Source organism: Scyliorhinus canicula, chromosome 19 (genome assembly GCF_902713615.1).
Source record: "Scyliorhinus canicula chromosome 19, sScyCan1.1, whole genome shotgun sequence".
NCBI lineage: Eukaryota > Metazoa > Chordata > Chondrichthyes > Carcharhiniformes > Scyliorhinidae > Scyliorhinus > Scyliorhinus canicula.
Genome location: NC_052164.1, coordinates 3,261,423 through 3,286,067, shown reverse-complemented (window position 1 = coordinate 3,286,067; position 24,645 = coordinate 3,261,423). Strand labels below are relative to the sequence as shown.

The following is a 24,645-nucleotide window of genomic DNA, read 5'->3' as shown; positions in this document are numbered from 1 at the left end:
GTTAATTTAGATTGTTCTTCACTGCTGGATTCAAATTTAACGCGTTATTCCATTCTTTTACGATCTTCTGAATCTCAAATGGAATCACGCCTTTCTCAGTGGAAGCCGACCTTACTCCAGACTCACCTGAGGAAGGAGCTGCGTTCCGAAAGCTCGTGATTCCCCAATAAACCTGTTGGACTTTAACCTGGTGTCGTAAGACTTCTGAGTTTCTCCAGACTGCCCTCATTGCTCAGATCTTGTCCTTTCTCCATAAGACAGAAATTGTCAAGGGATGGGTGCGTCCTTGTGTATGTGCAGCGTTAGGGGCTGTGCAGCTATGGTTACTTACCCCCGAGATCAAAGGTTCCCCTGCCAATATTGATGATCTTCCAGCATCTTTCAGACTTTGTTGTCGAGGTGACCAATTAACATATGCAGACCAATCTTCACACTGTGCTTAAAATTTTATTTAAAAATAAGTTTTCTTTATGGTTATTACACTGTTGATTCTTCAGGAAAATATTTTATTGGTAACAGCAAAAGAGTAATCGGGTTGTCAGTGCAGAGATCATACCGCTAAGAGGCTGGTGGAGGCAGAGTATTTTATTTGTTCCTCGCGGGACAGTAACCCCAGCAGACTGTCTCTGGGTGCTGCATACTCTCTGACATTGGGCAGTCCCGGCACCACGCAGCAACTCAGGGCGCTGCGGTAGATACTCATGTCGTGAGCGTCATACCATTCATCCGTCTTCTCGTCGTAGCACTCCACGTTGAACGTCGTCGTGAAGCCGTTGAAACCGCCCACGACAAACAAGAGGTCGTCCACCACCTCGATTCCAAAGTTACTCCGTGGGTTGAACATGGTGGGCAGGGTGCGCCAGGTGTTGGTGAGCGGGCTGTAAGCCTCAGCACTCCGGAGGCGGTTAGCTCCGTCGAAGCCTCCAACCTGCCGTCCAGAAGGGAGAGGAAAAGCAACTTTTCACTACAAACAAAATGCCTCACTTCTCTCGCAGTGTGAATGGTTTTTGTAGCCAGTCCTATTTTCAGTCTTATCTCAAGCCCACGCACACTTTAACAGTGACTTAAGCTTGTTGACCAGCCGACATCTGCAGGACTCTTGTTCCACAACGGGCCAGCTAAAGAGAATTATTGTGCTTGAGAAAGGATGATAATTCTGGAAATTGGGAATCAAACTTAACGAGAAAAGAGTTTTTTTTAAATGTAATTCTCATTTGAAAAGAGGTTCTGAGGTCACAAATGCAGCAGTCAAGGTTATGAAGAGCTGGGAAAATTTCAAAAAATCCTCTTTCAATTACTTGCTTTTTAATAAATTTAGATTACCCAATTATTATTTTTCCAATTAAGGGGCAATTTAGCATATCCAATCCAACTACCCTTTGGTAGACATAAAAAATCCCCTGGCGCTACTTTGAAGAGCAGAGGAGTTCTATGCATCCTAGCCAACATTTATTGCTGAAACAATATTGTTAAATCAGTAGATCTGGTCATTTACCTCACTGAACCCAAATTGGCTGCTGCATGTTTTTTTTAAATAAATTTAGTGTACCCAATTCATTTTTTTCCAATTAAGGTGCAATTTAGCATGTTCAATCCACCTACCTTGCACAAATTTGGGTTGAGGGGGGGAAACCCACGCAGACACGCAACCCATGCAAACTCCACATGGACAGTGACCCAAGGCCGGCATTCGAACCCAGGTCCTCAATGTCTCAGTCCCAGTGCTAACCACTGCGCTGCCGTGCTGCCCTACACGACTTGCATTCTTAACTATGTTTACCAGCTCCTTCCCCGGGAACATTTAGTAACTATTTGACGGAAATAAATGAAAGGGCTTGCCTCTCTATAGTATTTTTAAAAAACAATTTGAGCATGGCCCAAAACATTGTACAGACAAATAAGTACTTTTGAAGTTGTAATGTCAAACATGCAGCAGCAGGGCAGCACGGTGGCGCAGTGGGTTAGCCCTGTTGCCTCACGGCGCCGAGGTCCCAGGTTCGGTCCCGGCTCTGGGTCACTGTTCGTGTGGAGTTTGCACATTCTTCCCGTGTTTGCGTGGGTTTCGCCCCCACAACCCAAATTTGCGCAAGGTAGGTGGATTGAACACGCTAAATTGCGCCTTAATTGGAAAAAAATGAATTGGGTACACTAAATTTATTTTTTAAAAACCATGCAGCAGCCAATTTAGGTTCAGTGAGGTAAATGACCAGATTTACTGATTTAACAATATTGTTTGAGCAATAAATGTTGGCTAGGATGCAGAGAACTCCTCTGATCTTTAAAGTAGTGCCAGGCGATATTTTTATGTTGGCTTAAGCATGGTAGCACAGTGGGTAGCAGGTTCGATTCCTGGCTTGGGTCATTGTCTCCTTGGAGTCTGCACGTTTTGTGTTTGCGTGGGTTCCCTCCAGGTGCTCCGGTTTCCTCCCACAAGTCCCGAAAGACTTGCTGTTCGGTGAATTGGACATTCTGAATTCTCCCTCTGTGTACCCAAACAGGCGGCGGAGTGTGGCGACTAGGGGATTTTCACAGTAACTTAATTTAATGTAAGCCTACTTGTGACACTAATAAAGATTATGATTACTGTATTAAGGGGGCAGATGGGGACTCGGTTCAGCCTCTCATACAGCACCCCCTCAGTAATGAACTAAAGTGACGGGGCTCGGTTGTCCCGGACTGGGGCATGAAGCCACAAACTTCTGATTCTGAGTCTTACCCACTTTCTCCAGCCTGACAGCTGAGAATGAAGGACATGCAGGCACAGGTGTAAGAGCCTGACAGGCTGGTGGATGGCTGTAGAGGAAGAGTTGGCAGTGACACAGTCATTGTTGTAATTTCGAGGATTCTGTGATATGCCAAATGGGTAGATGGGGTTAAAATCAATCATAAAATACATGAGCTTGTTCAACTGGTCCTTATTCCGCATCTGCTTGTTAACATTATTTTTAATGTCAACCTTTGCATTTAGGGTTAAAATAAATGTTTTTAATATAAATTTAGAGTGCCCAATTTTTTTTTCCAATTAAGAGGCAATAAAGCTTGGCCAGTCCACCTACCCTGCACATCCTTTTGGATGGTGGGGGTGAGACAAGGGTAGAGGGTTTAAATAAATGTATGAGGAATATTCTGAAGCCTATGTGCATTGATTCTCTGTGTTGTTTGTGGATAGTTTGCATTTCTTGGTTAAAGGTTCATTCCAGCCTGTAGAATTCTAGACTGGTTAATGTTGACATCTCACTCCACTCCTCTCTGTAAAAAGGCATCTCCCCCTTACTCTATTTCCCCCCCCCCCCCCCGGGCCTGGTGGCATCTACTGCTGGGATAAGGGAGAGGGTTTAACAGATTATCCGAGATTGGCTCACAAAGTGACTTACCCTGCCATCATAAGGTTTCTCAAACTTGTCTTTCGAACTTTGCTTTTAGACATCTCTCCTGTTAGGTGCCCAGCCCACCCCAGAAAACATTTTAGGATATTTCTAATTAAAAGTGATGTATAAAAGCAAGTTGTTAGATAGCTGCCCCAACTGTCCAACAGGCACCTTCAATGCTGCCAGGATTGCTTTTGTTATCCATTTGATTGGATGCGAGGTACAGGGGACAAGATTTACAAGACACATCTGTTTGCTTCCCTGTGCCTTTCTGCAGCAGCACAGCAAAGGTCTGGCCCAACGGTGGGAACTTGGCAGGAAGAAGGCCGAGTTTGGAACTGAGAGAATGTCGATTTATCAACTGGGAGCTAGAATCATGGTGCCCCGGACTGAAGTCAGGGTGATCGAAATTCCTGGGAGCAAGATGAGGTGGTCTAACGACCCATTGTCTGACCTCAAAATGTTTGGAGGGAAATCATATCACCCACTGGCCTGTTTCTCAGCACCCATTCCAAAGTCCCCATCCCCCCCATCCTTCTCCCCAACCCGTGGCCTCATTCTCTCAAGCTCTACAATCGCCCCCCCCCCCCCCCCCCCCCCCCCCCCCTCCCCGGTCAATGGACAAGCTTGCATCCCTTCCTCCTGATGGAATGTGCATTCCCCTATATTACTGGTGGCAGTGCCCTCAGTCATCCTAACACCCAAAATCTGGAACTCGCACTCTTCCCCTTGCAATATTTCTCCCACATCAGAAATCTCCTTAAAATCTACATCTTCAATCTAATTTTATCTTTTGTGTTAACCCCAAGAACAAAGAAAATTACAGCACAGGAACAAGCCCTTCAGCCCTCCAAGCCTGCACTGACCATGCTACCCGTCTAACCTAAAACATTCTATACTTCTGGGGTCCGTATCCATTTATTCCCATCCGAGTCATATAATTGTCAAGATGCCCCTTAAACGTCACTATCGTACCTGCTTCCACCACCACCTCCGGCAGCGAGTTCCAGGCACCCACTACCCTCTGTGTGAAAAACCAAGTTGAGAAACTCCTTGGGATATTTTGCCATGCTAAGTGTTCTATAATTGCCAGCCGTAATCACTTACTGCGTATACACATTCACCATAAGCTATAACTCCAACGCCACTACGCCTGCTTCTCATGGGCGCTATGGTTGTCCATTGGTTGGTTTCAGGAGTGTAGAACTCGGCTGTGAACAAGCATTCATTACCATTGAATCCTCCGCATATGTAGACCTGAGGTGAAGAGGAAAGCACAGCTAGATGCCCGTGAGCGGGAAGGAATGTGTTAGAGTGTGAGATGTGGCACACCAGGCATTGTTTACACAGGAGGTGGTGAAGCTAGATTGAACCTTGGTGTGTCACACTTTGAATTAGACTTCATTATTGAAAACTGAACATTAAGGGCACACAGAGCAAATTTTTAGAAATAATGGAGAGAATCAGTGATCGTTGGAAGGTATTCATCTAAATGCAGGGTAGGGAAACCAGAGGAAGAGCCAAATATAAGAGAGGAAATATTTCAACAGAACCCAGGTATAAAGGGTTAATTATCATAATTGATACTTGAATTTGGCATTTTATCATTTAACATGGATGGTTAAATATAACCAGGAATGAATAAAACTATTTTGTTCTAGATCCCAGTACACTCACCTTCAGCATTTGAACTCCTGTGTGACGGCTGTGTCTAGACTAGACCTCAGCAAGCCATGATTGTGAGGCTGAGGGAATATTCGGTGATCTGTTCAATTCCTTTTTGGGATCAGGAAGTGCTGATGCAACTTCCCCCTCAGTGGGGGCAGAATGCATGGGTTGTGGGACAGGATCCATTGCTGGTGCAGAATCCCTAATTGGGGAGTTGTACAGAGTTTGTGGAGCATGCCTGACAAGCTGACTGATATTTTCTCATCCTGATCATTCTCAAGTCCTTTGCTCTTAGCAGCATTGTTTTGTCAATCCTGTCAAAGTAAAAGCTGAGCTGTAGCTGCAGAAATTTACCTGTTTATGAAGACATGTGCTTCGATGAAACTGGCATTCCAGAAAGGCAGTGAGAGGCAGTATACGGAGAGAACTTACCAATGGATGAACCCATGGTTATTTCCACTCCTTAAGACATTGCATTATTCACGCTGCTTGTGTTCAGTGGTTAGTAGATACCATGCAAAGAATTCAAAGTTCTCCAGTTAATAGACCCAATGGCTTGATGTGTAAATGTGCCAACTGCTACAGTACTAAACCTTGCAAATCAGAATGGTCCCAGGTCTGATCCACAGTCCGTGTGAATTTTGCTGATCTCAGTCTGGGACAGGAATTCAATGCCTAACGATGAATTTTCACTCCTGGACTAAGAAAGGGAAAAGTCATCAGGAATCCCTTTCCCGACCTATGATCACTCTCTTGTTGGATTTAGGAAAATGAGGAAGCCATTCAACGTCCCGGCCCATCGCCCGACCAGTCCTCGCTCCACCCATCCCCCACCAGCCCTCTCCCTACCCACCCATCCCACACCACATACCCCCTCTCCCACCAGTGCCACTCAGCAGCCCCCAGCCCTCCTCCCAATCACCCACTATCCATCCCCCACCATACATCCCTTACCCACCTCCACCCAGCAAGTATAAATAGAGAATAAGCTTGCTATTGTTCCTCTGGCACTAAATTTGAATATCACGTAATTAAGTAATAGCATTGTCATATTTTCAAATCCTATTTAAACACAATTACCACCACAATATTCCACAGGTAAAAGCAAAATACTGCAAATGCTGGAGTCTGGGACAAAAACAGAAAATGCTGGAAAATCTGGCAGTTTCTGCGGAGGGGGGAACAGAGTTAACGTTTTGGGTCTGTATTACTACATTTCTCTTTCCAGTAGTATTTCCCGACCTGCTGAGTTCTCCAGCATTTCCTGTTTTTGTGTTTGAACTCCATAGAATTGGATAATAGACCTGCTAAGACTGCTGAGTGGAATCAAACTCCAAGTTTGCTGGTGTGGGCAGTCACAGATTCGGAGCTCCTGCTTGGCTTTCTGGAGTTAAAATGTGCTCTATTCCTCTACATGTCTTACTTCACTCTGATATTCTATTGAAGGAAGAAAATTTGTCGGATTATGGGGGTAGAGCAGGAGGTAAGAGCAGGATCGTGGGGCTAATTAGCTAGATCTTTCGAAGAGCCAACAGAGACATGATGCGCTGCATGGCTGTTTCCTCTGCTGTATCATTCTAGGATGTTTCAGTCACTGTAACTTCACTCTAACTTTGAGAAGATGTATAAATATTTCAGGTTTTTATTTGAGAACATATTTTAAAACTAATATAAAAACTTGACAGCTTTAATAATTTAGTATGAGCAAAATACTGCAGATGCTGGAAAGCTGAAATAAAAATAAAGGTGCTGGATAAACTCAGCAGGTCTGGCAGTATCTGTGGAGGGAGAAACAGAGTTAACATTTCAAGTCCAATATGATTCTTCTTCAGCATTATTACTCGTAATTTAGTTTGTTCACCACTATACATCCTGCATCTTTTCCCATTCTTTACAACACAATGAGAAACCATAACAATGTTTAATCCTCGTGTCATTCAACAGTCACACACACATATATTGTAGAAATATAAACGTTGGCTAATTCTTCCCTCCTTTTCCCTGTCACGTTGTGCTGGAGCCAATTGTGAAACCAGACTGATACCAAACCACGCTCAGGACAGGGCTTGGGCCTCTGGTGATTCAGTGTTGTAGAGTAATCGGTTATAATAAAAATAATCGTTAGTGTCACAAGTCGGCTTACATTAACTGCAATGATGTTACTGTGAAAATTCCCTAGTCGCCACATTCCGGCGCCTGTTCAAGTACACTGAGGGAGAATTCAGAATGTCCAATTCATCTAACAGCACATCTTTCGGGACTTGTGGGAGGAAACCAGAGCACCCGGAGGAAACCCACGCAGACACGGGGAGAACGTACAGACTCCGCACAGACAGTGACCCAAGCTGGGAATCGAACCTGGGACCCTAACGATGAGAAGGAACAGTGCTAACCACTGTGCTACTGTGTCGCCCATAACAAATATGTTAACGAGGTTGAGAATATTAATGGTGTAACTAACATCAGTGGTCAGATGACAGAGAAACTCCAAGAGAGCTAGGTGCAGCATTGATGGTATCCTGAATACCATGTGCTTATCCTGAGGTGTTCGTATAGAGTACTTTTTTTTTAATGTTTTTATTGGATTTTGTTATACATAATATAAATACACACAATGAGCGATTTGAACCACAAGAATTTGTGTTGGGCTTGTTTAAACCACAGTCTCCCCCAGTGCTGCCCCTCCCCCTTGCAGGTTCACCGGGATGATCTCGCTTTTGCTCATGTTGAGTTTGTAGCCCAAGAAGGCACCAAACTCTTTCAGGAGCGCGATGATTCATTCCACGCTGCCTTGTGGGTCCGAGATGTAGAGAAGCAGGTCATCCGCATAGAGTGAGAATCTATGCTCTCTCTGCCTCCTCTTTGGATCCCTCTCCAGTTCTTTGCTGTTGTGAGTGCAATCGCTAGTGGGTCGATTGTTAGGGCGAACAGCAGCGGGGATAATGGGAATCCCTGCCTCGTGCAGCTGGAAGTACCGGGAGCTGGTGTTGTTTGTCCGTATGCTCTCCCTGGGAGCGTTATACAGGAGCTTCACCCAGGCAGTGAATCCTGGTCCGAGCCCGAACCGCTCCAGTACCTCTGTGAGGTACTTTCACTCGACTGCATCAAAGGCCTTTTCTGTGTCCAGGGAGACGATCAGCTCCAGTGTTCACTCCCTAGATGGGGTCATGATCACGTTCAGCAGACACCTGATATTCGATGTTAGCTGTCTACCTTTGACAAAGCCTTTGTATAGAATACTTAATAAAAGATTTGAAGTTAATCTATACCAAATATTTAAAGTCTGTCCAAAGGAAGCAAAGCCTCCTCAAGGATCATTTAGACTGGAAAGCATGGTATTGGTAAAACCTCACTCATGCTTGGCAACAACATTGAAAGAAACAATGTTGAAACATGGTGGCAGCTCTGGAGGACACTAAATAGCAAACTGCAGTCACTGATTGACAGCCCACTGGTGAACGAAGAAATTCAACTGCACAACAATGAAGGTCAGATCCAAAAAGTACCAGAGAGAGAGGGGATGGAGAGAGTCAAACAATGTCGCTAACCACTGAGAAACACTACCCCTCCCACAGCCTTTTGTCAGGAAATCAGAATAACATGGAAAATCTGCTTTTCAAAAATAGTTATTGAGAAAATGTTTTCAGTAGAAACCGTAAAAACCAAACTACACAACAAATAAAATTCCACTGCACCCCCCCCCCCCCCCCCACCACACACAACCCCCACACACAACCCCCCCCACACCAAAACAGAGAAACCACTGAGACAAAAGCCAAAACAAAACCAGTAACTAGAGCCCCAAGGCCTTCTTGAACTCACTGGACAAACTAATTAGGGCGTTTGTATGGGGTGGGGGGAAGAATATCAAACCAGAACTCCCCCACCCACCCCCTTCATCTGATTGTGATCAGCTCCCCGAAATAGGAAATTAAAGGCTGCCATCTCGAGTAGAACCCTTCTGCCAGGCAGCGCGGTGGTGCAGTGTTTAGCACTGCTGCCTCACGGTGCTGAGGACCCGGGTTTGATCCTGGTCCTGGGTCACTGTCCGTATGGAGTTTGCACATTCTCCCCGTGTCTGCATGAGTCTCACCCCCACAACCCAAAAAGATGTGCAGGGGAGGTGGATTGGCCACACTAAATCGCCCCTTAATTGGAAAAAAAGAATTGAATACAGTACTCTAAATTTATTTTTTTTAAAGAACCCTTCTGCCGATCCCCTCCTGATTTACTTGATCTTTTCCAAGTGCAAAAACTTATTAAGGTCACTTAACCAAGACGAAGCTCTGGCCAGGACCGGGGTCCGCCACCCACCTTCAGGCTATTAACGAGGCGAAGGCAAGAGTATCCGCCTTCGCCCCCGTCTGCAATTCCGGATAATCGGAGGCCCCGAAGATAGCCACCAGCGGACAAGGATCCAACTTAATCCCAAGAATCTGACGGTGCTGAAGAAGGAGACTCAAAAGCTCACAAGTTTAGGGCAAGACCACAACATATGTGGATAATTTTCCCGATCTCATGAACAACGCTTGCACCTATCCTCTATTTCTGGAAAAACCCACTCATCCGCACACTGGTCAGATGCATCCTGTGCACCACCTTGAACTGAATCAAGCTGAGCCTAGCACATGAGGATGTGGAGTTGACCCTGTATAGAGCCTCACTCCACAATCCCCCCCACCACCACATCAAAAACCTGACCCAGCTACCTCTCCCACTTCCCGTTAACCTCATCCAATGGTGCTTACTCCACTGACAACCCACATATAAATATCCAATATCTTCACCTCCCCTACACAATCGCCAAAAGAACCCTATCCATCAACAGGAGTGAGGGTGCCAAGGGGAAGGAAGAAACCTCTTTATACAAAAAGTTACCCAGTTGATATCTAAACAGATTAGTTTTCGGAAGCTGAAATTTACCCAACCATTCCTCAAAACTAATGAACATCTCTTCCACGAACATGACCCCGAATCGCTCCAGCCCCCCCCCCCCCCCCCGCACCCTAAATGACAAGTCCAAAACTGCCGGAAGTGATGGTTTCCACAGGTTGAAACCAGGTTCCAACAACATGGCACCCAGCTTGAAATGTTGCCAAACTGTCTCCATATTCTCAGAATGGCCACCACTACCGGACCTGAAGCAGATTTTGTGAGGGGGAAAAGGAAGTGAAGCCGTAACCAGGGCACTCAAACTAGTCCCTTGACAAGAGCTCGACTCCATTCCCCCCCATATGGAATCCAGATTCTTAAGGCATCCCAGCCCCTTTTAAATGTCCACTGCCCTATAATAAAGTAACAGATTGGACAACACAAATCCGTGGGGTCTTGCCCACCCAATTAAAAGAAGATATTTTATTAACATTCACAAAGAAAGATTTGGGAAGGAAAGTTGGGAGAGACTGAAACAAAAGTAAAAACCTGGGGAGGATATTCTCATTCTCCGATTGGACCCGGCAGGCCAGGGACAGAGGGAGGCTTTCCCACTTCTTCATGTCAGACTTGATCCCATTTACCAGACATGCAAAATTTAGTTTATGGAGTGAGGCCCAATCATGGGCCACCCGGATTCCCATTTAACGGAAACTGGACTTGGCCAGGCGAAAAGGCAACCTGCCCAGCTCGCCTCCCTGGGTTGGTCACCGGAAAGTATTCACTTTTGCACAAGTTCAATTTATATTCTGAGAAGGAGCCAAAACCCCTAAGTAGCTTTGTTATCTCCTCTACACGCGAGAGAGGATCCGTTACATACAACAACAAATCATCCGCATACAGAGACACCCTATGCTCCCTGCATTCCCCACTCCCCTCCACCTCGTAGATGACCTCAGTGCTTTGGCCAGCGGCCCAGTTGCCAGGGCAAACAATAGTGGCGACAATGGACAACGCTGCCTCGTACCTCTCTTTAGCTGGAAATATTTTGAGCTCAAGGCATTCGTATGAACTCTCATGGTGGTAGTTCTATATACAAGCTGGATCCAAGATATAAATCTAGGTCCAAAACAAAATCTTCATAGATTATCATAGAATTTACAGTGCAGAAGGAGGCCATTCGACCCATCAAGTTTGCACTGGCTCTCGGAAAGAGCACCCTACCCAAGGTCAACACATCCACCCTATCCCCATAACCCCACCCAACACTAGGGGCAATTTTGGAAACTAAGGGCAATTTATCATGGCCAGCCCACCTAACCTGCACATCTTTGGACTGTGGGAGGAAACCGGAGCACCCGGTGGAAACCCACGCAGACACGGGGAGGATGTGCAGACTCTGCACAGACAGTGACCCAAGCCGGAATCGAACCTGGGACCCTGGAGCTGTGAAGCAATTGTGCTATCCACAGTGCTGCCGTGCTGCCCGTAATCAAGGATCTCAAACAGATACCGCCACTCCACCCTATCAAAAGCCTTTTCAGCATCCATTGAAGTAAGTACCCCTGGCTCAGGGACTGAGAGGGGGGACAGGATTGCATTAAGCAATCGCCAAATATTCGCCGACAGCTGCCTGCCCTTAACAAACCCAGTCTGATCCTCTGATATAAGCCTTGGCAGGAAGGGCTCAAAGCGTATTGCCAAAACCTTCGGCAACAACTTTGCATCCAGATTGAATAATGAAATATGGCGATACGACCCACGGTCTGTTGGACCCTTATTCTTCTTTAAAATCAAGGAAATCGCCAATGTGGCCGGCAATATTCCCCAGGACATGGAATCGTTAAAACACCTCTAACAACAATGGGACCAGCTGACGTGCAAATTTCTTGTAAAATTCGATCGGGAATCTGGCCAGGCCTAGTGCTATACCCGACTGCAGCATGACCTCCTCCAGGCTCAGCGGGGACTCCTCCTTTCTCTCCCGTTCTACAACTGGGATAGACAGGCCGTCCAGAAATTCCATCATAGGCAACCTATTCTCTAGTCACTCCGGCTTAGGACTCGCTTGGTCAGCAGAGTGGCCGGCATGGAGCTGCCTCATCCTTTTGGGCTGTGCAGAGGAGGCCAGGGAGGACAAGGCAGCAACAGGGTGGGTGATGGTGCCGAGCACGGCACCGGGGGAAATGCAGGAGTTCCCGGCAGCAGCGATGGTGGGCCTGACTTGGCAGGTAACAGTTACCATGAGGAGGAGGAGGGCGGGGCGCCCGGGTGCTGCAGCTCTACCTGGGCTTAAGGGCGGCATCACTGTCCGACCCACTGCCACTTCACCTGGCGCCATGCTGGGTCAACACACAGAGGTTTCAAGTGCCCAATTTGTTCAAAACCTGTAGCTTCCGACAAGATGGAGACACTTTATAATGTGTCTCAGCAAACCACGATTTCTACAACGGTGGAGTCATACCTGCTCATGTGAAAACTTCAGTATTTCATTAGAAGTTGAATTCTGAGATGGCTACAATAAAAGCCTCGAAAACCTCAGTGACCTTACCTGGAGCAGAGACCAACCTGCTACTCGAGTCCTTCACCTGCACTATTTCCTGACAGACCGCATGCCACCTCAGCTGGTGTGCTAACAGGCGACTGACCTTCTCCCCATGCTCATAAAAAGCTCCCTTGAGCGTCACAGCTGGCGAAAGCAGCCCAAGTTCCAATTGCAATTTCTTCAGGCTTGCCAACAACTCCAGCATCGGGGCAAGTAAGTATTGGCGATCCACCTCAAGGATGGCATATGCCATTCTCTGTCCCTCCATCTTTCCACTCTTCTCTTTATGTGCCCTTTAAGAGATTATCTCCCCCAATAACCACCCTCAGAGCCTCCCACAATGTGGAAGGCGATTTAGTCTCATTCTTGTTAAAGTCAATTTACACCCCAATGGCGGAGGAAACCCTCTCACAGAATCCCCGAAACACCACCAATGCTGTCTCCAGCCTCCATGATCAGACAGATTGGACTGGCTTCCTAAAGAAGACAAAATTCAATCATTTTACTTCAAGCCATAAGGGTGTGGGGACACGAAGCTCTAAGTGAAAGGCCAGCTCATCATGATGAAAAATAAATGAATGAAAAGCTCTGTAATTCACAGAATCGGCCAATGTCTCTGCTCAGCAGGTCAGTACGTTTGAGACTTGGGCGTGAATGTTTGAGATGGCAGGGCTTCCCTGCCCACCACCTGAAGAGTCTGCAGGAAAGCCATCTCTGCCAACCCTGAGTGCCCTGCAGACAATTAATACTGGAATGAATGTCATTGGGTGCAGGTGGGACCTCTGCCCCCTTCACTCAGGAGGTCCCACCTTAGAGAGCCGCCAGCGAATCTGATTAGCCAGATCGCTAGTTCTTGCAGTGGACAGAGGAGTAAGTACGAAGGTGAGAGCTGAAATTACTGGACTGAATGACAAGGTAAGTTTGAAGGATCCCGGCGAGGGGATGGGAGGCCTGTGGTGGGGTGCAAAGGGGAAAATCAGGACTTCAGAATAGAGGTGGGTGGAGGTCCAGTGGTTCCCAGACCTGAAGTGAGAAGGGGGGCACCCAAAAGAAGAAGGGACTTTGATGGAGCCCCCCCCCCCCCCCCGCCCCCCCCCCCCCCCCCCACCTCATCCAGGAGGCCTACGCGTGTTCATTTTTGGACTTTCTCCATGCCAGGTAAATCCCCCTAGATTTTTAGCCAGCTTAAAAATTGTGACAGTGCAAGAATTGACCCTTACGTAGCCAATAATTAAGTGGCCAGCATAAAATCACTGAGATCAGCTCCCTCGCCAATGCCTAAAGACCCGCCAATGGAGGAATGTGAAATTCAGGCTTTACTCTCATACTTGACAAGATCTCCGGACAGGATAGCAGAGTACCTTTAAAGGAAGAATTCCAAATTTGTTTGAAGAACTGACAGCCTTCGATTTAGCAGCAGCCCGTGAAGTTTATTCATTAATCAATGAGTCAGACTTTATTACAGAAACCATCCACTAGACCCACAGGAAGAGATTGCTGACCTCTCAGTTCTTTTTGCAGACATGCTCGGAGGTGTAGAGATAGAAGGTACTGAAAAAGTTTCTCACCATCTGTCAGAAGAGCGATGATGAGAAGGAGGTGTTGCAGAAACAAGTGGTCAATTGGAAGTTGCGGTCCTAGGGATTATTACACTCTGGCTCCACTGCCTAGGCATATGAAGTATATTTTGTGGAGTGTTTGGTGCAAAGGAGCTAATTCTGTGAACTTGTCCCATCAAGAGATGCATTGGCCAGACTGAGCTGTGTACCGAGAAAGAAATGATTGATTCCAAGTTGGATTATACCATTCACTAGAAGAAGTGCTGAGCCCCCCAGTTTGTATGTAGACGGGTTGCATGGTATTAGTGAAACTTCACTAAGGCTTGGCAGCCATGTCAAACGATATTGAAACAAGAGTCACGGGAGCCATTGTATTTACCACTGGAGGAATTTGTAACTTTTAAAAAACATACAAACATTGTTCCTGCTGCAGGTTCTGAATGAGGACTCAAAGCTTTATTTTGGTTGCGTGTATGGAACTCAGCTCTTTGATGACTCATTTCCAGAGCCAGCCACAGTTTTCCTACATTAATTCTGCCCACCAGTCAGTACAGATTATTCTTGGTACTTAAGTCAATGGTTCCACTCAATTCCAAGAGGAGGTGGAACGTTAATTCACACTAAAGGGAATGGTTTTGTTCAACAATGACAACGTTAGAGTACTTCAGCTTGAACCTGACTAGCCACCTCTGAAGATGGTTAATGTGGTATTGGGGGAAATGTTCAGAACATAGAGAGTTTTGGACCCTTGGCCATTTGTGCTCCAAAATGTGTAAAGGCCGAGAGAGCAGTGAGTGAGCAATAGAGTCCGCTCTATTGCTCAGCTGGAAGCTATCTATTGGAATCTGTTTGCAACATTGATGATCATTTGCCGAGGAATCACTTTAATTTCTGATGAAATGCCATTGGCCTGAAACATGAACTCTCTCTTCTGATGCTGCCTGACCTGCTGAATGTTTCCAACGTTTTGTGTTTTTATCAATTACTTTACCCCAAATTCAAGCAATATCCAAACATTTGAAACAAGCTCCAAACCTCAGCACCATCTTACACAGCTAATATTCTGATCAAAGGTCGTTGATCTGAAACATTAACTCTATGATTTTTCTCTCCACAGGTGCTACCTGACCAGCTGAGTATTTCCAGCAGTTTCTGATTTTATTTCACATTTCCAGCATCTGCAACATTTTGCTTTCATGTTGCTGATAAAATGTTTGACTCCAAAGAGTGATCGACCTCATCAAGAACGTTGCTAATAATCACAGTGCAAAACAACTAAAACCTTTTCTCCTCGGGAATATGACAGGTTCCATTTCCAGTGGGGAGTTATACTGATATGGACCAAGTGATTGGTGAACGGTTACAATTGTTGGGAAGATCTTCTGATCATTGCACCATACTGGATCACTGCATAACCCTGAATATCTGCACCGTGTGTTCTGATGAAAAGGTCAGAGAGTTTGTCATACAATTTGACACACTTTGTGGGACTATCCCTGTGTCATTTCAATAAATAGTACAAGGGGATAATAGTCTGTAGCATCATTGCCAGGAACTGATGCAGCCAGAGGGTAAGGCAATGGGCTAAATACTGACCTTCAACCTCTGGGGCCTGGGTTCAAATCCAGCCTGGACAAAGGGCCAAAGACTTCTGAGTTTGTTGATCCCAAGGCTCGTGTGAAATGAGTTTCAGACATCTCAAACCAATTTCACTGGACATGGATATAGGCACACATTGAAGATCTCAGTGACAGTGAAGAGCAGTGGGAAATACCATGCTGGACTTGGGTGGCTTCATAAGCTGCTAGAGTGAAGTGAAAAAGTCAATTTCTCGCCACTAATGTTACCCTCAACTTGGGTACAAAACAAATTGCGTTACTGACGAAATAAAAGCTTAACCCCAGCATTTCCGACCTTCCGTTTAATTCTCTGTCTGGCAGAGGAGAGGGGCCCTGTGACTTGAATAGGAGTGTTGCTTTTCCATGTGAGGTTCATACAGGGGGTTCAATTCTATGGTTGCAGCTATCCCCTGATGTCTCACCAAGTGGACATTTGTGAACCTAGACAGTCAGACATCTTGGACATCCGTCTCGGACATTGACGCAAAAAGAGCGATATCAGATTGTCCACTCGTTACACAGTCAATGGAATGAAATATCAGGTGTTGAGTATAATGGGCAGCTAATCCGCTATCACCCATTTTGCCTGCCGAGATTGGATTTTACCCCAAGTGTACAATATGGAGAGCCCTTATCATAGTTATCATAGAATTTACAGTGCAGAAGGAGGCCATTCGGCCCATCGAGTGCACCGGCTCTTGGAAAGAGCACCCTATCCAAGGTCAACACGTCCACCCTATCCCCATAACCCAGTAACCCCACCCAACACTAAGGGCAATTTTGGGCACTAAGGACAATTTATCATGGCCAATCCACCTAACCTGCACATCTTTGGACTGTGGGAGGAAACCGGAGCACCTGGAGGAAGCCCACGCACACACGGGGACGATGTGCAGAGCCGGAATCGAACCTGGGACCCTGGAGCTGTGAAGAAATTGTGCTATCCACAGTGCTACCGTGCTGCCCCTTCTGAGCCACAATCCTGGCTTCTCTCTATCTCCATCCACTTTACAGCAACAAGGAGGGTTCTGAAATGAAATACAGAATTTGTTTTCACTGTGGGGCAGAATTTCCATCTTCAAGGCACAGTGTCCAAATTGAGAGATCCTCCGAATGGCAAATTGTAGCGAATTCACACTCTGATACCTGATTTTTTATAATAAATGTTCCGATTAGGGGCAATTAAGCGTGGACAATCCACCTACCCAGCACGTCTTTAGGTGGTGAGGGTGAGACCCACGCAGATGCGGGGAGAATGTGCAAACTCCACGCGGACAGTGACCCGGGGTTGAGAACAAAGCGGGTCCTCGGTGCCATGAGGCAACAGCGCTAACCACTGCGCCATCGTGCCACCCTTCTGATACCCGGAACTCTAAACCAGGGGCTTAAACTTTCCCCTTTCAGTGATTACGGTGTCTTTATACTTCATTCACCCTGTAAAGGTGGTGCTTTAAATGAAATGGAATGGTGGACTCCACTGCTGACCAGGAGAGATGAATTCCCAGCCACTCCCAGGTTAAGTTAGTGGATCTCATTGGTGGCCAAGACCCATAGATTAGAACATGGACCATGGAGCTGGGTCCTAGCAGATTGGGATTGTTCACACAGACCATGAGGAGTCAATGGTCTTCCTGAAGGCCTGTTTTGAGGGAACATTCACTCATTACCTTCCCGTGCAGGGTGGTGGCGCTGGCATCACTCCGCTGTTCGTGCATTGGCGCAATCAACGTCCATTGGTTAGTCTCAGGTTCGTACCTCTCGGCGGTGTTGAGCCGGACATAACCGTCAAAGCCGCCCATGGCGTAGATGAAGCTGTCGAGGACGGTGACGCTGACATAGCACCGCCGCGAGTGCATGGGCGCCACTTGCTGCCATGTCTTCTTCACCGGGTCAAAGCGCTTGACGCTGTTGAAATAATCGACGCTGTCGAAGCCGCCGATGATGTAGACAAAGCCATTGAGATAGGCGGCTCCATGGTAGGCCCGGGGAGACTCCTCCTCACAGGTCACATTGACCCAGCGGTCCGCACGGGCATCGTAAGCCTCGATGGCGTTGGTGGGACTGCCCCCGCTCCAACCCCCAATGGCGAAGAGAATGGAGTAGGGCAGGCGGGGTCTGGTCAGGGGATTGCGGAAGTCCGAGTTTGAAGGTCCATTCATGTTGAGGTCATACATGGCCTTCAGCGCATTGATGATGATGGGTTTACAGTCATCATTGTCCTTCACATAGTCATTGTTCTTAACGTTGTTCATGAAATATTCCGCGTTCATTAAAGCCAGTCTCACCTGAAGGGGGGAAATGTTCAGAATGATCAGCTGGAAGAATAGGACCACTCACTTTCCCCAAGCCCTTCTGGGGCAGTTCTCTCATGAAAGGCGCTATAAAAATGTAAGTGATTCTATTATTGCCCAATTTTGATACCTGTGACCTGAAAATGACACCTGCACCACCCAATGTGGAGGTAGGATTTGAAATGTAATCTCTGCTCTGTCACTTCTCAGCCAAGGTATCAGTTTGGAGGGGAAATGGTCCTCACTGCCCCCTGACATACACGGGGGGGGGGGGGGGGGGGGTAAAAGCAGCGCAATGACCCCAGTGGGAATGTAGAGCTCAGGAGGATAACCTGGCCCTAGTTTTTCTGGACAACCTGGCCCTAGTTTTCTGGATGGCTTAGTAGCCTCCTCCAGCACTCACCTGTCCAGGCTCAGACACAAGGAATGACCATTTATTTGGGTGATGCGCCATAACCCAGAGGTTAGGATTGAAGGGGAGGAAAGCAGTAAAATAAATGGATAGGCAGATGGAAGATTATTGTAACTCGGTAAATTGCCCCTTAACGCATGAGATGGAGGTTTGCACTTTAACTCCCAATCGCAGCTGCAGGGTTTGTTTATCTAAGTGTGGAGTTGGTGGGTTGCTGGGCAATCTAATCAAATGGAGACTTATCCTAGCACTTCATACCAACAAACGTGGTTATTCATTATCCAAGGATATCTAGCTAACTAGAAATATAGTTAATAGGACTGGCACATTCCAATCTTTAGGACTAGATGAGCAGGAGGCAGCTTGCGAGCAGGTCACTAAAGCTCAATGGGGAAAGCCCACAGTCTAAGGTCCACCCTCCAGAATGGAGAGGCTGGAAACCAGGTAAGATCTCTCAACCGGAGAATATTTGACATTAAATGTAAACACAAACTGTAAATATAACCTCAAATTGTAAGTGTACTGACACCTCGGAGTGCATATAACTGACGTATTGAAATAAATTGAACTGTATTGGCACTTAATATGAAGTCAAATTTGAATGTCATGTTACTTTTGCAAGATTTTACAAATTGAGCATATTTTGGGGGGAAAAAGTAATAATAAAGGATTCTTCCACTCATTTATCAGCAGTCTGCAGAGATTAAAGAAAGAGACATAAAGAGTCACAAAAATGAAATTAAATGGATAATGGGCTCCAGTCCCAATATTCAGCAGCCAAGGTTGGTTCCTCCAACTAGCGAATTCCTCATCCTATCAGTGCGAGGTACTTCCTCACAAAGACAGCTATATATCACAGTCAACCCTCTCCACTGGGGATAAGATAGTGAGTGTAAAATAGCAACCTTTTGAGAAGATCACCAAACCGTGAAGCTAAATGTCATATTTGTATTGTATATTACCAATCCATTTCAACCAAATGGTTTCCTCAATTATTACCAAGCTAATGGCAGCTTTCTGCTGTGGACCATTGGTTGCTAGGAATTGAATTGAAATTGCTCCATTGTAGGACTGACAAAAGCAGCAAGGGAGAAAAGTGATTCTCACAGTTTTGATAGGACTCAAACTCAGGTGTGAGATGAAGGGACAAAATGTTAATCCATGGCTCCAGCCAGTCTCTCCTTTACAATAAAAATATTTAATTGACACAAATGAAGATACATCTAGCTCCTCATGTACCTTAGGCAGCAGTATGACAATGCACTTTTTCCTGATGTCTGGGTCTTGGGCAATCCACTTGAGAATGGCATCAAACACTACATCTTCTTGTTTCACATTCAACTCATCCTTCTCAATGATGTCTCTGAGCTCAAAGGCTGACAGCTCTAGGAACTCCTCACTCACCTTCACTATCTCCTCAAAATGATGCAGGATATACATGTAGGCTTTGTGTCGGAGCTCTGGGCAGAAGTAGTAGTCTGCAAATTTGCAGATCCCAATGCAGTTTTCCAGGCATAACTGGGATTCAAGGAATTCACAACAAGCTCTGACAATTCCCAGGACGTTGAACTGATCTGCAGCGGCTAGGAGTCTCTCAACATTCTCCACAGTGACTGGTACAGTCCTAGTGTATGCATATTCTATTATGAGCTTCATCATGTCAGGAGATACCCCTGGGATGTTGTATACCTTCTTCTCTATGCTGTTCCAGCCACTAGTAAATAGAGCCCTGCAGAGTAAAAGATGTAGAAATCTTAGGATAAATAAAAGTGCAGTTCTACCTAGCCTTTCCACTTCTCTCATTATGGAGCTGCTCTATACCAATCAATTTGTGGATACTTTTGGCACAACATGCTTAAAATAAGAAAGGTGGAGCTAAGAACTAATCAATGCAAGAGGATTTAAATTCACACATCTCAAATGATGGTTCCTGCCCAGGAATAATTTGGTAGTGATGCCTTCCTTTACTGAATAGCTTGTAAACACTCTATTTTCCCATTTTCTTGATATTGCATTTGTTCTATCAGCACTAGCTGCTCTTCATAATTAACTACACTAACAATTTGCATTAAATAAAACACCCCAGGGTCCTTCACAAGAGCATTATCAAACATCCAAATATTAAGAGGGGTGACCAACAGCTTGATCAATAAGGTAAAGGAACAACGGTTGCTTTTGAGAGAAAATTACAAAACGTAGGACTGAGAGAGCTGAAGACACAGACACCAGTGGTGGGTTGAAGGAATTAAATCAGATAATGCTGAAAATACTCAGCAGCTCAGGCAGAATCTGTGGAGAAAAACAGAGTTAATGTTTCATGCCCTGGTGAAAGATCACAAACCTGAAACATGAACTCTACTTTTCATTTCTCTCCAAGGTGCTTGCTGCTTGCCTGGCCTGCTGAGTATTTCCAGCGCTTTCTCTTTTTCATTTTGGCTTGCCAGCATCTGCGCTATTTAGTTTTTTTAATACTGGTTTCAGGGAAATTGGGTGAGGGGAGGGGGGGGGGGGGGGGGGTGTAAGAGAGACCAGAAATGGAGAACAAAGAGTTGTCAGAAGGTTGTAGAGTTGGACGAGGTCATGGAGGTAAGGAGGGGGCCATGGAGGGGTTTGAAGACAAAGATTAACATTCCGAACCAAGCACTGGGGTAGTGGTTGAACTGGATTTGGTGCAAGTTAAGCATAAAGGCAGCAGAGTTTCAGTTGAGGTCAAGTTTAAAGAGGGGATGATAGGGGGCCAATTTGAACAATATTGGAATAATTGAGCCTGGGTGTACCAGAGGTATGATGAAGGTTTCAACAGTGGATGGGCTGAAGCAGGGGCAATATTAGGAGTTGGAGGTAGGCGGTCTAGGCAATGGAGCAGATATGGTGAGGGTTGGACGCTCAGCTCAGTAGGATGGCAATGTGCCAAAGCGCAACCATGACTTTGGTCTTCTGAGTGTTTAATTGGAGGACATTTCTGATCACCTAATACTGGATGCTGGATAACAGCGGTGTGATAAACCCAGAATACAGAGATAGGGTAGTCGGGCATCCTCAATGGAACCTGGTGTGTTTTTGGATGATGATGCTGAGGGACAGCATGTGAATAAGAAATAGCAGGTAACTAATGACAGCTCTTTGAGGGAGAACAGAGGTAAAGATGTTGGAGTCGCAAAGCAGGAGATTATCTGGTTGCTACTGGATAGGTACAAATCGTGCAGTGAGTTTTGGCGATATCCAACTCTTACTGCCTTGAAAGGACATAGTATAGTCTTTCTGTGAAGTGTTATAATGTTATACCTTCAGATTAACAGCGGGTCAGTTGGGCCCTACAGCAATCCTATTGCATTAAAAAATTTGCATTTCTGCACATGGATGAATTCTGAATATCACTTTACAATTTGAATGAGTTGAGTTGTAGATTATATTTGAGGGTGACTGACTTGGAAACACTTGTGTTGAGCATGGTTAGCTCAGGCCTGGAGCACATACTGAGTGGCCATGGGGTCAGGAGCAATAGTCCAGTTACTGACCGGAAGTAGGAGCTGCAGCTACATAGGATGTTCTTATGGGCGTTGAAGTCGATGCCGTTCACCCTGATCACCACGTCGCAAAGTTTGCCCTCGAGCCGAAGCTCGTTGAAGATGGTACAAGCCATGGCGCTCATCTTCCTCTCCATGGTGCTCTGCCTCAGCTGCCGAGTTGAGGTTGAGGGTTCCTCCATAGTGAAGCCTTCAGAGCAGAAGCGACAAGAAGTGTTGCCGGTGAGATTGGGTGGATATGCTCAGTGTGTGAGCTGCGGTTTGTCACGATTTGGGTTTTTAGCGGCGGGGCTGAGGGTTCCAGAACACATCCAATTGTAACATCACTGAGGAGAAGGTGCCCAGCACATCTGCTGGACTTCCATTTAGTGACATGGACAATGCCAGGTCCTCGCCTCACTTCCCTCAGCCTGCAGTGGGCTGCCAGCTCACCCCCCTGTGCCCGCTATACCCGCTATCCTTCACTCACATGGTGGCAATGTGGCTGCCCACCCTCCCGGCCTGTATTTACCCGGTTACTGACTGTTCTCATAACGTAAAAATGGAGGGTGTACGTTTTAAAATGACACAACAAAAGACTATTAGCGGCTTACAGCTTATCCGCTAACTAACTTCAAATGGTGAAAAAATGTCAGAATGGCTGCAGTCCCAGACAGAGAGACGCCGAGAACCTTCCCGCCATAAACAATGGAGCAGATTCTACCCGGCTGCCTTTCTGGCCGGTGCCGGTAGCGTGAGGGAAATCCCAATGAGAGCGGCGGGAAACACGCGGCTGGGAGGAATCCCGCCCAACCTGCCAAAAACATTGGGGGCCATTCCCCAATCACCAAATTCGAGTTCAGTGATTGGCCGGAAAATCCATTTTCGCGCCGGAATCGGGGGTGACGCGTTTTTCCGATGCTCCATTCCCCTCAAAACGGCGTATTCGGGGAGTACGCCCAAAGCCGTCGAGACAGCCCCAGGATGTCGCCTGAGGCCCTCCCCCCAATGCTTCACCCCCAATGGACCAAGTTCCCAACGGCGTGGGGGCACGTGTCCTCTCACTTTTCGGGGACATCGCATGGCGGCTGCGGAATATCCAGCACCGCCACAGTCGGGGCGGGGGGATTCCGCTGGCAGGGGGACTTCAGCAGGAGCTGGGGGATTGGTGGGGGTGGTCTGGGCGTAGCCAGGAGGATTACAGTGCTTGTGTGTTTTAATAGAATGAGGTGCGCGCGCGCATGTTTTATTAGATTGAGGTGTGTGTGCACGTGTATTTTAATAGAATGAGGTGTGTGCATGCGTGTGTTTTAATAGATTGAGGTGTGTGTATGCACGTGTGTTTTAATAGAATGAGCTGTGCGTGTTTTTTAATAGATTGAGGGGTGTGTGTGCGTGTTTTAATAGCATGAGGCGTGTATGTACGCAATTTAATAGAATGAGGCATGTGTGTGATAATAGAATGGTGTTTGAAATGAAATGAAAATCGCTTATTGTCACGAGTAGGCTTCAATGAAGTTACTGTGAAAAGCCCCTAGTCGCCACATTACGGCGCCTGTCCGGGGAGGCTGGTATGGGTGTGTGCGGGTGTTTTAATAATGAGCCGTGTATGTGCACAAATTAATAGAATGAGACGTGTATGTTTTAATAGAATGAGATGTGCTTATGTGTTTTGATACATTGGGATGTGTGCGTGTTTTAAAATAATGGTGTGTGTGTGTGTTTTAATAGAAAGAGGTGTGCTGGGTCTCAGGGCTTGCGCATTGCGATATCCACCTGAGAGGGCACGCATGTGCGAGGCAGCCAACATTCTCAACCTTAAAGCCGGACCTGGTCGGCATTTTAAAAACTGTTCGTGGCCGTTGAGCACTTCTACCGTGACCAATTGCTCCACGACCCGCACGCTGTGTTTGAAAAACCCTGACCTAATCTGTTATGTTAGAATTGGATGGCAAAAATTGATAAGGTGCAGGAGTGGTTCAGGGAACCAGATTCTATATGGGGGCAGATGGAGGAGGTTTCATGCATAGGATGAAGTCTGAAGGCCGGGTTACTGCACCACTCCTGGTTTCCCCTGCTAGATTCTCCTCGAGCCTGGTGGTGATAGCCACTTTGAGGATTTGGAATCAGTTTAGGCAGGATTTTAATCTGGGCTCCATGTCACTGCTGGCTCCAATCTGCAGGAACTGTAGGTTTGTGGCGTCTGGTTTAGATTCATTGTTCAGGGCGTGGGAGAGGGAGGGGTTGGGGAGGTTTAGGGACATGCTTCTGGAGGGTAGGGTCGCCGGCCTAGACAAGTTGTTGGAGAAGTTCCAGCTCCTGAGAGGGAACATATTCAGGTGGTTTTAGATGTGTGATTTTCTACATAAGGAGCTTCCTTCATTTCCCCTGGTACCGTCGTCTTCGCTCTTGGACATGGATTGTGGAGTGAGGCTCTTCACAGGGGTAACTTCACCTCCTCATTGTGCAGGGTAGGTGGATTGGCCATGTTAAATTGCGTCTTAATTGGAAAATAAAGTGAATTGGTGCTTATTTATTTTTAAAAGTTTGTCTCCCCATGTGCGAGGTTCAGCCTGATCCAGTTCAAGGTGGCGCGCAGGGCCCACCTGAGCAGGGCGTGTATGAGTCGGTTCTTCTGGGGGTGGGGGGGGATTGGTGTGAGTGGTGCTGTAGGGTGGCAGCTGAATCACACGCACATGTTTTGGTCTTGCCCCAAGCTTCTGGGTCTCCTTTTTTGATACAATGTCAGGGATCGTGGGGATCAGCTGGAGCTGTGCCCGTTGGCCATTTTTTGGAGTATTGGAG

General features: G+C 46.5%; 1 protein-coding gene across 1 annotated transcript; it reads right to left on the bottom strand.

Moving 5' to 3' along the window:
• Window positions 1-427: 427 nt before the first annotated feature.
• Window positions 428-22,166, bottom strand: LOC119954364 (kelch-like protein 10). Its single transcript, XM_038779550.1, has 5 exons — window positions 21,853-22,166; window positions 19,574-20,063; window positions 17,299-17,916; window positions 4,476-4,625; window positions 428-928 (listed from the first exon to the last, which is right to left on the bottom strand). Exons 1-5 carry the CDS (start codon window positions 22,041-22,043, stop codon window positions 551-553), a joined length of 1,827 nt encoding a protein of 608 aa, XP_038635478.1. The 5' UTR covers window positions 22,044-22,166; the 3' UTR covers window positions 428-550.
• Between the last annotated feature and the right edge of the window lie 2,479 nt (window positions 22,167-24,645).